General features: G+C 42.1%; 1 protein-coding gene across 2 annotated transcripts in view; it reads right to left on the minus strand.

Moving 5' to 3' along the window:
• doc2b (double C2-like domains, beta) overlaps window positions 1-13,893 on the minus strand; it is a 216,244-nt gene extending 202,351 nt beyond the window's left edge. For both annotated transcript variants that reach the window (XM_086309486.1, XM_086309485.1), the window contains exon 1: window positions 13,205-13,893. In XM_086309486.1, the coding sequence (XP_086165612.1) occupies window positions 13,205-13,535 (331 nt within the window). In that variant the 5' untranslated portion in view covers window positions 13,536-13,893. The remainder of the gene's footprint in view (window positions 1-13,204) is intronic.
• Window positions 13,894-14,329: the final 436 nt, after the last annotated feature.

Consider the following 14,329-nt stretch of genomic DNA (forward strand, 5'->3'; position numbering starts at 1 on the left):
TGCTCTGACAAGCTTTTTTTCTTCAGCCGCATTCTTGTTAAACTATGACTCATTCTGTATTGACAGATTTACCCGCTCACTTGGATGGAGAACAATAGTTTTAGGCAGAACCATCCATTCTTTATCACAGCCACCACAACCAGGTATGAAGAAAAGAGAGCTTTGTGCAACAGCACCTGGCTTCATCTGAGGAAGGGATTCCCTGTGGTCGTCTTTAACAGCAAAAAGCATTGAAGTTTAGCTTCAAATGATGCCTCAAAACTGTCATGAATGCTGTACAGGATATTTTAGGGTTTGGTGGTCTTCCCAAGGCAGCACTGAGGATGTGAGCCTGATGAGCACCTTCATCAGGCTTCATCATAAATAAAACTGGAGCAAGACTGTCAATATTTATTAAAGCAAAGAACAGGGTTAATAACCAAGAAACTGAAGTATCTCAGAGGCCTGTAGAAGTAGTTTAAAGAGTCCCTCACACTGCAGCACCAACAAATCTGAGGACTCATTTGCTAGCTTGTAATGCAAATGAGGCAGCTAAGGCACTAATGATGAGCACAGCCTCGTCTGACTGCCTATACTTTCCACCGCCATCTTTTGGATTCTCATGAAAATGAAGAAAAGAACAAGATAGTCAAATTTAGATAAAGAAATGTGTGAAAATTAGTTCAAATTAATTGCGTGATACTAATGAATACAATTTTTAATGGAGCAACACAATGCTGACAGACACACAAAACACAAAGAAATAAATAACAATACAACTAGAAGGTTTCATGGTGCAGATTGAAACTGAATGCACATCCTAACGCATTAGAAAGTAGTACACCAGCTCACAATACTGGTGTTGAAACATCACATACAGAAATGCAACACTGCTGCAGACACTTCGGAGTTACAGAACGAGCAGTAAGCGGCAGTGCGGGGCTGCTTGTTATGGACCTCTATCCATATTCAAGCTGATAAAGTTCACACCAGAATACAAATCAAGCAAACAGAACAACTGAAAGTAACAGAGTTCCATAGTCAAATATTTAATCCCTGTGAGCTGAGATGGATACACTTAACAGGAACAGAAAGCAGTAGTATACTCTCAAGAGGATGAACCTATTGATTATGAACTTCACAACACTGTTTTGCAACCTGTAGGGCTGAAGTGGATGTGCAAAAAAAATTGTGAGTGGCTACTCGAGGCTAGTCTCACAAAGCAAGTCAGACTCCCATGTGAAAATGACCAACAACAAACATATTTTCTACAAAGTTATATAATTTGGTCGACCTCAGTGGATTTCAGCCAAAGTGGTTACCGGCACTAGCTGTCTGCCAAATGCTACCTCAGCGAATTTGAGTCTCTGTCGTCTTTGTTCCATTTAGAAGATTTTAATGCGTTTAATGTGTTGTGCATTTAGCAACAGACCATCTGAGAAGTTGATTTTTTTCTTTGAGTGAATTCTAAGATTATTAAATGCAGACTCGTTCAGACGAAAGAGAGAGTCCGCGGTGAAAATGTAAACTAAATTCTCTTTATTCAATAAACAGACACTGAGACAGAGCGAGAGGGGCACTGTTTACGCACAAAAGGGTAATCAGGGAAGTGGACACGGGAGGGTAACAAAACATAGGTAATTGTAATCAGCGACATTAACATGGTGGTGGTGTCGGTCTGTGAGGGGACGGGGGGTGGGGGTCACTTGAATGAACTTAGGAAAATAGACAGGAAAGAATGAGGGGAAAAAATTAACTCTAATACTAACGGTGACTAAGAATCCAAAGCTTAGGATACATGAAAATCTAGGAAGAAACAAACTATGACCCAAACAGAGAACAAGGGATCAAAAAAGAAGTATTTGTGTCTGTCATCCAAACAATCTATCTTTCAAACTAAGGTAACTCTGCCTGATAACTAAGATGATTACCCTCGTCCAAGTATAATCACATAAGCTTCAAAGTAATGATCCATAAATCAGTGCCTACCTTTTACATACAGCCTGTGTTTCTCAGCTGACTGATCCAAAATACCTACAAAAAGCTAGAAATATTTATGGTCACATGCAAACATTGTGAATATAGTTCTGGAAAGTTTTCTTATCATGGGGTAATGTTCTTTCAAATTCAGTAAATCATTAGAACTGATGCCCAAACTCCTCAGATTCATTCAAAACATAAATTATCTCGTGAAAGGCAAATCATGGGACTTCAAAATCAGAAGTCGATATCAGCAATATTTTCTAAGAACCGGCATTTTCCCAAATAAATAAACCTTTCTTGTTTGATGACTCTGTGACATTAGCAAATCACTTTACGTTTTCTTCCTATTCAAAATCAAAATGTATTGCATGTATTAGAAAATGTAAATTCCTTGTAACTATAATACAGTATGATCAGAGATTACATACATAATCTTTAAGATTACAGTTTTCTGGAAACCACTTGGCAAGACTGACATCGCCCACTCCAAGGAAATCAAATCCACTTTAGCTGACAATGAAGCAATCACACAATACAGATACAAAAGGAAATCCTCCTTCCTCGCTGGTATTAGTCCAGGTGAGCTCAGCAAGCGTACTCTGTCCAGCACTCCTCTCTAAGGCCTGACATTGTGGTCTGTCTAAGCAGAGCTGTATTGTACAACTCATTGAGTTCTCCCCTACGGGACAAGAGAGCACAAGAGTGAAATACTGAAAGATGCCGCTTCCAGGAGTCAAAAGCAGCAGGGCAGAGACCTTTTATTGATCCTTCTGAGGTGGGATGCAGAAACCTGGTTGAAAAACACGAGTTCAGCATCTTCTCAGAGAGTAACTAGAAGAAGTCAGAGGACAGAAGTGAAGCCTCTTTAGCCAAGTAAGAGGGTTGAAAGTGTTTGGCTCTGCAAGCTTCAGTCCACTGAGGAAACAAAAACACGTTGTGGGGTTGTGTGTGTGTGTGTGTGTGTGTGTGTGTGTGTGTGTAGTAGAGAAATAATACAGCAGTAGATGTTACAGTAGAGGTCAAGTGTTGGAACAACTGGAAAAAGAACCTTAAGATCAGATGACCAATTAACTACAAGTATTTAGGGCATTGAAAACCATGTTATCCAGGGACATGTGCAGTTCCTTATCACTGTTATGGAATCTGGAGTCGTCCCAGTAAACACACTGAAAGTGTGAGGATTTTTCATTTGATTTGATTTTTGAGCTATTTAAAACTAAAGCATATGGTAGGAATAAGCGGAGGTTAGGTAGGACTTCCTAGACATCTGGTAGGGTCATTAGCACTTATGTAATGTACACTATGTGTCATTTCAAACTCCCTAACAGATAGGGACATGTTTGGTATTTATCAGTCTGTTTTTACTGCACTGAGTGTGTCTTCATATGCGTAGTGATAAATCACAGTTACACAGACATGAAAAGTATAATTTCAGCATCAGTCAAGCGGCAGCAACTACATTTAAAAGCCATCGATTTGTGTCTGTACTGCAGTTCTTGTAGTAGCCCCTACAGGTGAAAGTAAACTATATTGTCAAAAATACATATAATGTCCAAATATTTATGCAGATACAACATTAAAAGAACATTAAAACTGTACTTTGCGCTGACTACACTTGGCCACTAGAGGAAGAAGAACTTTAAAGCAGCTAAACACTGTGATGGCCTAGGGCACTAGTTTTCTCTATTTTGGTTTTGTGTTGTGGTTTTTGCTATGCTTTGATATGCATGGGAAGTAATTTGCTGTTTGAGCTACACCTAGGCCCAGTGAGTCTGGTTATAAAGCTCTCTTCTTTCTTTAGCTAGCTGTTCTCTTCTGATCACTGTCCTGATTTGGAAACCAGCTTACTGAATTGGATCAACTTAGCTTAGCTTAGCATGTGTTCCAAAGTTTTGCTTTCTGCACACACTGCCACAGATCCATGCACACTGAGAAACACATTATCATTATCTATTATGTTGCATAGAGTTAATTATACTTTACTACTCGTTGAATCTCCCTCTGTTTTGTTGCAGTTTATGAGCCGGGTTGTGACAAATCACGTGCAATTACTGTATCTCAGTTTAGATACCTCAGTTCATTCACTCTCATGCAGTACCCTGTGTAAACTGTAACATGTAAATCTATAGCTTGTCAACACTCTGACTACACTTCTGATGTTGATGATGTGCCATGCTTGTCGCTGCCCAATGCAAAGTGGAATGCTTGTTGTTTTTCACCTGCTAGCTGCTAACTTTTTACACCCTTTGCTAGCTCTTGGCGGTCTCACCACAGCTTATTCAACAGGAACAGACATGGCTGTAGCTACAGGAAGTGAAACCAGCTGGAGTTCAATAATATAGCCAATAAAATCAGCTTAAAAATCAGCAGCTAATTGTATTCAGTCTTATTTTTAACATAGGGGATGTAATTCCAAAGCCAAGCTACTCTTCAGCACTTACAATGGAAACTTTTTTTTTTCATCTAAATATGGGCAAGATGGAATAAGGCAGGCATGTAAATATAATCAACAAGTGCACTGTGTAACTTCACCCTTAATTTCGCGTGGCAGTCAGAAGTAACAAGTTGAAAGCTTTGAACTTTCATCTCCAGTTATCCCTTATGTTGCCTCATTAAACTGCACACACCAAAGGATCCTAAAGAGATGGAAGGCTATCGGTGAACTGAGCTTACCGAGTGCCCACTCAATAAAGTTGTGGTTAAGTTAGTTATGTTTTGATTCATCACATTGTGTGGGCAGGGAAATGATCAGACACCAGGATTTAATTTCGGCAAATGGAGTGGGTCTTTGGCTTCTCAGTGGAGGACGATGAAGTACTACTCTTAGCCCCTCTCTGTGGGGTTTAAACACAGGTGGATTCAGCTTTTTAAAAACGCTGAAGCTTTTAAAAAGCCCGTGCATCACCAGCAATGAGCACACACATCCTCAATACGTGCATATGAAGTGCGACAAACTAAAGCCAAACAGCATTTCTCCCTATTGATGACAGCCCCAGAAGCCAAATGTATCTGTGTAATAGCGGCATTATCATTACATAATGTGCTTACTGGGATGAAGGGAGGGCAGAGCAGAATTTATATCTGATGAAGCGGGGCTGCTGCTAACTTAAAACACTCAGTGGCTCCTGTTGAGAGACAGCACCAGTAATAATAACCCATAATGTGACCAGGCTGACAATCTGGCCTGCTTTGTTAGTGCTGGGTTAGTCACAGGAAAACATGGAACACTACAGTGAGTCATTACTACTGCATGACAGCTTGCAGATAGACGCTTAATAGGATTCTGGTGTGCAGGGCATGGCAGTGCTGAACTCACTCTTTACATTGAACTGAGCATTATGAGGCTCGGGGGATGTTTTCAAGTGGATTGCGGCAGCCCTGTGTTTATCAAAGGTTTGGAAATGGCTTTTGGTCTAAGAGAGGCAACAGATGGCTCAAGGCCTCCCCTGCACTCGTCCTTAAAGTACCACGCAGAGTTTTTAGGTGATTATCTCTCTGGCTAAATACCAGAAGCATTTAAACATTGCTGTTGAACTGCCCGCCAAATAGTAGCAACTTTGGAAAATTGTTACTCGGTGTGTTTAAAAATGGTTGTTTATTGAATTTGGTAGAATCCTCGTTAGCTTACGTGTCACTCTACAATATGCCGCATTGCCAGTAAATCTCCTTAACTTATTCTCTGACTGAGCATGCAAACTTTTGCACTTATACTACTCATAAAAGACAACAAATATTTGAGTAATCCTCATCATCTGAATGCAAATTGGAATGGTGCATAGGGAAATAACTTCATCTCAACTCTCCTACCTGATAACTGTGCTGCCATTTATTTTTCTGGCTTTAGCAGGGTTGTGTGTGCTCTCACTGGGCCCCTGAGAAGGTTCTGTAGGCTTTAAAAAGAAAATTACCTCAGTTTTAGCCTCGTTATTCAGTCCCCCAGTTTGTTTTAGAATCGGTCTTAAAATTGTTTTAATTAACTACAAGGCACGACGTGGCAGAGCCCCAGAGTACTGCTGAACTTTAAAAAGGAAAGTCATGTTAAATTCTGCATGAAAGGCACTGCTGAGTTAATAGTATAATTTTAATTTGTTTAACACTGATAAGTTTTGACACAGACCTTGATGTAAACGTTTGACCACACGCAGATGTTATATTACACTGAAACCAGACTGCATGTAAAAGATGGACACGGCAAGTTTAAAAAGTCTAAAGCTTGTATTAAAGCTTGTAAGGGGGCAACTCTAATTACAAAATACAAAATAAATTCAAACAAAAAAATGAGACTATATAAAAGTCCATGAGTTAAAAAGCTGTCTTTCTTATTTAATTGGTGATCATAGTACACTTTTTCTGGATGATTTTATGGTCTTAGCTTCTCTTTTTTGGCAACACGATGCTAATTTTGCAAATTAGGGTTCCTTTAATACAGTCAAAGACAGGAAATAGGTGTGCAAACATTCACAGTCATCTTCACACCGACTTTTATGAGTCAAGATAACAACGAAATGGCAATAAGACAGAGTCAGACTGTGGTCTACTAGGGTCAAGCTGGCAATAACACGGCAACTCTTTAAGATAAAATGCTGATCAACTGTGATAAATCAACAAAAATTGCAGATCTGTTGCTAAACATACACACAAAGGTTTACATTCAAAGTCAAGACCAGGACATAATAGGAAAGAGTTGTTGAAGGATGGTGATTTACTCGCACAGTAACCCTGGTAACCTTGCTTTTATAGAATACAGCCAGTTGGCAACCGGTTGAGTCGAGTCCCAGATTGCAAAGAGATGCTTCACAGATAAGTTGCACTCATCAGCAAAGAATGACTCCTTTAATAAATAAAAATCCACAGTTATTTACACACCTTTGCCAATCTGTCTGAGGGTGACTGCAGTCAGCCAGAGTCAGACCACGATTATTAGGAGACAGGTTGAGGTGGTTGAGTTACAATTAAGAGATCAAATTCAACAAAGCAGAGAAGTGCCTTGTGCAAGTCAGTGGACCACCACAGTCCTCAAGCTCGATCCTCGGCACCTTTGATATCAGTAGCTCCAACAGCTGAACTGCTGCAATCTCAGGAAACACACAGTTTGTGCTAATTCTGTCACATACATAAATAAAAAAGAAATTAATTCCACATTCACTGCAACAAAACATAAACTACACTTAGAGATTTGCTTCTTCTGGTGCGTTACTGTCCTGTTTTAGACTCTTCTCTTCTGCTCCGACACCGTCTCTTCACCGTCTGACAACTACAAGCAAATGCTGTAGCTCAAAACTTGTGCTGAGGAGACAACAGCAGACAGCACTGCACTGCCAGAGCAAGACATCTCGGGGGAGACCTGTGTGTGCAGACACTGTGGACCCGACCCCGCCCAGCGCCCCCGGCCACCCCGTGTTAGTTTCGTCAACACATAGCAAGGCTTGGAAGCTTATCTCTCAGAAACACAAGCTCTCCAATGTGGGTCACTTCTTTGGGCTCTGACAGGGACATGGCTCTCACTACGAACAATCATTAATTAATGTGGCAAGGATCCGGATGTTCAAATGCTTTTGATTACCCCCTCCCCCCCTTTTGCAGGGGACCCTTGGTGGGTGATGCACTTTTCCGTTTCAATTAAAATCAAGGTTGAGTCACAGCGAATCAGAAAATGTTGCCGTTATGCAGATTAGCCAGCAGGTTCTTAGCAAGGATTGAGAGGTCCCTGTGTGATTTGGTTCATAAGGGAGAACACTGCCACGCTGCTCCACCCACCCCCAAGAGGAACCATGCAGATACTGGATCAAGTCCCGCAGGACAATGAAGAGCCAATTTGGGGCAGCGCTGGCTCTTTTAAATTACAAACAGCAAAGAGAAAGAGAGGCTTGAATTTTGTGCAGCAGCAGAGCAAAAGTTCCAACTGCTAGACGAACAAACTCAAAGTAAAGCAGCGTTTTCATTTGGATCACAGCGGTGCTCGCTTCACTGCCAGGAGGGAGAAATTACTTTACCTCAGTGCGCGCTTCATATGTATGAGTCCAAGCGTTATCAGATCAGCCTCGCAACAGGTGCGATAAAATGTCAGCCACCACCCAAGATGGAATAAGGCAGGAAACACACATAAGCAAAGCAGACAACACAGGAGAAAGTAGATTTTAATTAGTTTTATTCCTATATGCTAGTAGAAGCTGTTAGGTCTGCAAAAATAATATGTTCTCTGCTTTTATAGATAGCTTTTATTATATAGCCTGGGTTAAGCTGTCCTTCAGTAAGTCTTTCAACACAAACAAATGAGGGTAGCAGGGTAGCTTAAAGCAAAAATCCATCCACAGCGATGCACATCAATCCATGATGTTTGTACGGTGTTCAAGGGCTTATTTGTCATTGCACGTTGATTAACATTTTCGAGATTCACATTCGCTTTTATGAATGTCCTTTCATTTTCTTTGCACACAAGGCCTTGACTGGACTAGAAAATTAATATCCAGCAAAATGCTTTCCTATAGCATAATGCCACAAGTTCGTGAAGAGCATTTACAGTAGCTTTTGCTGCCAGACACGGAAAAAAAAAGTCAGTTTTTCATCTTAATCCAAAACACACGCGGCTGCAGTAAACTATAATTTGTCTTGTGGCTGTGACTGACAACACCGAAACGGCGATTCTGAGATTGACACCAAAACCTGCTGAGTTATTTCCAATATGAATCATCACTGGAGCTGCTGCAGGCATCCCAGTATGGGGTCATCGTTTTCCATGTTTGAAAATGTCACCTCGGAATTAACTTTCATACGCAACAGCAGATCGGAGCCAGACAGCACATGCATTCATCACCTGTACTGTTGCAGTGTTTTGGTGTGTCTTTTTCTATACACTATACAGAACCCATGACGCATTTTCTAAAAGCAGATTGTGAGCCGCTGCAGCAGTATTATGCTTCTTTATCTCCTTTGAAACTCCCATGGCAGCAGCAGAAGAAGCAGCTTGGGATTATTTAAGACATTGCATCAGACCCAAACAGCTACTTGTTATTCATTTCTTAATTATATATTTTAGTGCCTACGTTCATTAGAGAGTAGTTGAGGCTGGTGACAAGCATACATACTTTGGATAACGCATTCAACATACTTTATACTTTTCATACTCCTTCCTTGTTTGGCCTTTCTCTTTTTTCTTTTTCTTTTTTCAAAGTGGAGCTGACATTGTAATTATCGTGCATCACTGATGACTCTTCAGGTGATTGCAAAATCATTAAGACTACACCGGCAGATGTTTGGGTCTAATTGCCCTATTAGGAGGGAGGGTGGAGGGAAGCTGGGGTTTGATGTTTGAATAAACCTGCAGTGTGACCAATCCTCAGCTGACATGATTAGAACCGTGCACCCAGTCCTCTTTGATAAACTTGCAGTAACACGCATGCCGCAACACGCCACCTGTTGCACAGAGCAAACACACCGCAGCTTTTTCATGCATCTCGGACAGATTGGATAGCAAATCTATGCAAATATCACCGAGAAGCATTAGAGATTAAAACTAACACACATTCAGTCCAGATGTTGTAAGGGTTGCATCTGTTTTTCAGAGTCGCATAGATAATCTGTGAGACTCCGGTAAGTCTTAGACGTATCGCTTTTTATTCATCGACTTCCAAAATGAATTCATTCTGAATGGTCTTACTTCAAAGGCATTACATATGGAGAGTTCAGTAGTCTTATGAGTTGATGCTAGGTCATAATAACAGCTGGAAAACACATCGGAGAAGCCAGGCTTCTGTTGACACATCACAACTACATTTTCTTGCAATTTGGACTCTTATTTCATTTTACCCCCGTATATTGTGCTTTTTGTTGGTTTTTCAGTGGCACAGGTTTTCCACTGACTGTATATCAAAGATGGATGTAACCCGATAAACTTCACTCACTGGATTCAAAGTCTTGTTCTGAAGCCTTGAGCAGAACATCTTTGGATATGAGGATTAGAGCGGGTCCGAGCGGGTGGATCTTTCGTTTAGGTGGTAAAGGTAATCATGACCAGTTCGTACACATACTTCCATATTTTGCAGATTCACTATTTTAAGTATATGCATCCTATCAAGTATCAGTTACATGGAGTGATCTACAAATACTCTTAACAGTTCAAAAGTTAAGTGTGCAACACTGTACACCGCCTATGATTGCTTTCATGAAGGGATCGCTGCACAATCTGCAGGCAGTAAAAGCAGCAGTTATTATCAGTATTAATGAATCAGTACAATGACTTTTTTAAGGACTGCAGGTGAAGCCACATATTACATACTTGATTTATAAAGTTGTGTTTTGAAGTCTTGAAAGAAGCATTTTTGAGATCCCCATCTTGGTGTTTTGACACTGAGTGGGGTGAGTGATGAGTGGACCTTAGTGAGAAACCAATGGACGCTGTATGTTAATATCATAGCAAACCACTAAAGCATACGCTTCTTTATCTTCTGTTTAACCCATTATGCACTCTTAGTTCATACAATGAGCATTTTCTTGCTTTAAACAAGACGAGAAACTAGTGGAAGAGACCAAAAAGTCACCGCAGGGTCATTTTCTCATAGATTTATTTTAAAAATCTGATTTCTTCTGACCACCAGAAGACTCATTCACTGCTGGAAAAATGCAAGTTTAAAGCACTTCGGCACTGGCTTCACTTTTCTGACCTTATATAACTTTATATAGACTTTATATATTTCTGATCTTACATAAAGACTCAATGATCTTCAAGTCATTTCATGCTGCATTGTTAATGGTTGCTTAACAGGTCATAGCTGTAACAACACTGTGCGAAAGCCCTCCTAAATTTAACACTGTTAGAATATTGTTCCAGGCTGTCTTACATCACAAGACCGTTGGAACGGCTAACTTTTAAGCTCTCTCACGGTGTAACGCGGGACCGCAGTGTTAGAGCCACGAGCAAAGACATTGTCACAGTTGGTCATCTTTCTCTGGGACTGCCCAGGATCACACAGCGTTTGCTTAAGGAGTGAAAAGCTCGGTGACATATCTGCTCGCCCTGCATTCTGCTGATTCTCTAATCTCTTTCCACACTAACTTTATCAAGTCTTTCAAGTTTCTGGATGATGAGCCGTAAAGTCGGATATAATGGTGCACACTTTCAAACAGTCACACAAGGAATTCTTTGTGTTGCATTTTTACACTAGAAGCAATTACAAGCACCTTATAGAGACGTTGAAACGCTGCCTACTCTTACACACCTCCGCAGTCCAGTCCCTGTGCAAATGCAAAGCAGGTACAATCCTCATACTGCCTCTTTCACAAAATGACTGAAATTGGCCGATACAGCCCCACCTTGTGGACTCCACAGACAGAAAAGTGTCTTCAGATGCTTTCAGTCAACCTAGTAAGTCCTCTAAGGTTTGCCTATTGAGCTATTCGCTCCTTCAAATCCCTACAACGTCAGTTTCCTGGTAAAGTATTCACTTAAAATAGCAGTAAGTGCTAAATTAGCTACACTATAACAATCAGAAGGCAGTTTCCCGTGGTTGCGGTCATATAATTATGCTGCACTTCTGCTTCTGCTGCTAACTTATTGGACTGAGCAAGCACAAAATTGAGGTAGAATTTGTAGCAATGTGCAAAGACAAAGTATTTTATTATGTGTATAAGGAGCCACAATCAGTTTTCAATATCTAAAAACAAAAGCAGTTTTCATAAGCATGTAATGATAAGAGTCACTTTGCAGTTTATAGTATGAATTCCCACACAAAACATCTTAAAACTCTAGGTGGTGATGGCTGAAGAAAGGAAAACATGGCAGGAGTCATTTCTTTTTCTAATGAAGCCGTCCTTCATAGATTTGAAGAATGTCTTCCTCCATCTATTTTTGCACACTGAGTGAAATTCTGGTTGCCTGGCAGAGTTCATTGACCAACATCTGCCTACCCTGCTCTCTACCAACCCCCTCTCTTACACCACTCTCCTACTCCTGTCCAGTTCTGGATTAGAGCTGGCCTAAGCCCCCCCTTGCATGCTGCTCTGCATGGATTAACTCTCACAGAAGCTACACTGCTGTCACACATTAACCTGCAATCAGAAGTCTCTTGTGCAAAGGACACAAACCTCCGTGTGTTGTTAGAGTCTGACAAAAACCAACCGGGAAGCATTTGTTCTGTTTTTGTGCGCTGCGAGAGCAACATGTAATTCAGAGTGATGCGAGGCAGGACAAGTTCACTACCAATAACAGAAAAAAGGAAGAAAGCTACCATTGCTGTCTCACTGATTAATCAGGCGGATCCAGAGGTTCCTTTAAAAAAAGAAGAAGGTAGCAACAGCTTTTATTTTGGCAGTACATTTACTCGAGTTGTGAAGACTGTCACGTTATCTTCTCATCAAGATCTATGCTGTGAGTGAAAATGGTTTTTGCAGGATGCTGGAATCTTGCTCTGTCTCTGTCACTTGCAATAGCAGTGCTGCATATTAATTCCTATTATTATTCGGCCACTCAAAGCTGTTAGATTAAAAGAAATGACATTCGGCAAAAAGCTTTCTCAAAAGGAGCCTCCCCTCTGTGATGGAGAGAGATATGCAAACACACACACACATACATGCACGCACAGACACGCACATATCTTCATGCTTTAGAAACTAACACAAAACAAGCCAACGAATGGACAATACAGTCACATGAAAGGAACTTTGTGGCCGTCTTGCCACTAGTCAGTATAAAATGTGGATGGGCTTTACAGATGCAGCCCACTGAGCTCAAAACTGCGACTAATTTGAGGCTTCATCAAGGAGCCGAGAAAACGCAGTCTGGTGAGACTGATCGACAGTATAGATCAGGCACCCTGTAGACGCTGGGAAGAGGAAAATGCACACACAACGACTGCAATCATTCACTTCAATAACATCACACATCCTTTCAGTTGGAGGAGAGCTGAAGAGGTGGAGAAGGAGGGGGAGCGGTATTCTTTGCAGCAGCAACAGTTGGCTGTCTGTCGACTGAGAGGCAAAGAGTTAGCATGCGCACATACGCCAGACGACTGGAGATAGAAAGAGATGGACGGGGGAGCTGAGAGAAGAGAAAGGTGACAGATAAAGCCACAAAGCCACAAGGCTGGAGGGATGCCTGGCAACCGGTGGCAAAAATGGAGATGCAGTAATAAGAGAAAGGCAGAGAGAAAGAGCTGAAAGGGATACACACACACACACACACGTAGAAATGTTAGGAAACACCGTGGTAAACAGTGGCATGGAGACAAGTGGGGAAATCATCACTCACTGGAGTCATCTGAGTCGTATCCCTCCACATCAGGCTCCTCGTCCTTTTTGGTGGCCTGTAAGGAGGCGGAGGCTCCGGCAAGAGCCCGGTCTGGGTTATCCTCATTGGGGCGGTCACTCTCAGCAGCAGCAGTCGTGGAGGCAGAAGCTGAGGAGGTGGAGAGGGCAGAGCGGAGGGGCCCAACGTGGGGCAGAGTAGGGGGAAGGCCCCGTGGGTACCGGGGAAAGTAGTCAGAGATCTGCTTGATGGGCTGGATGGGGCCAGGGCACACGTCAATGGCCATGTGCTCCTGGATGCTGATGGTGGGTTTCTCGCCTTTGCGTTGTGTCATGCATGCGGTCCAGCCAGGAGCCAACTCCAAAAACCAAAAAACTGAGAAAATAATAAAAGAAAAAGAATATAAACAGACCCACCTCCCTGGTCCTACTCCGCTTACTTCTCTAGAAGAGGCAGGTGTTGTCTTGGGTGGGTGCTGATGAGTGGACAGGTCCAGGTGATCTGTGGATGGCACCACTCTGGTCTACATGGAGTTCAGTAGGCGGCTGTTTTGTCTTCCAGTGCTGTCCTCAGACCCAGACCATGCTGTCTGACAGCCTCACACACACTACTACCTACCCTCCCGCTCTCTCCTCTTCCTATACCCCCACACTCTGCCCACGTCTGCGCTGCCTATCAGAGAGAGAGAGCATAAGAGTGGTGTGTGTGTGAAAGAGAGAGAGGGACTGTGAGGGAGAGGGAAGGGATTAGAGAGGAAGGAGGGAGGGATCAGCTGATGTCACTGCCTAGCAACCAAGCAGTAAACAGGAACCGTCGGCCGAGGTGCTTAATTATGATATTAACCCCATCCATCTGTCAGTGGGAGGGACGATCCACAGCCATGCCAGACGCATGTGAATTTGTGTCTCCTTGAGCGCGTGGGCGTGCGTGCGTGTGTGTCTGTGCGTGTCACGTGCTGTGATAACCTGGACAATGAGGCATGAATTGACGCTTTGTGAATCCCTTCCAGGATGTTTTAGTGCTGAAAATCAGTCTCACTCGATTAATTCTCAACTGCAAACACCCAAATGAGAAAACTGATTTCACCTGTTTTCTAAAATTTCAGCGTACCACCAGACACTGATTTGG

Source organism: Aulonocara sp. 'chitande type north' Nkhata Bay, linkage group LG10 (genome assembly GCF_057382095.1).
Source record: "Aulonocara sp. 'chitande type north' Nkhata Bay isolate Kocher_YH1m ecotype deep benthic linkage group LG10, A_spYH_male_GT1.1, whole genome shotgun sequence".
NCBI classification, from domain to species: Eukaryota; Metazoa; Chordata; class Actinopteri; order Cichliformes; family Cichlidae; genus Aulonocara; species Aulonocara sp. 'chitande type north' Nkhata Bay.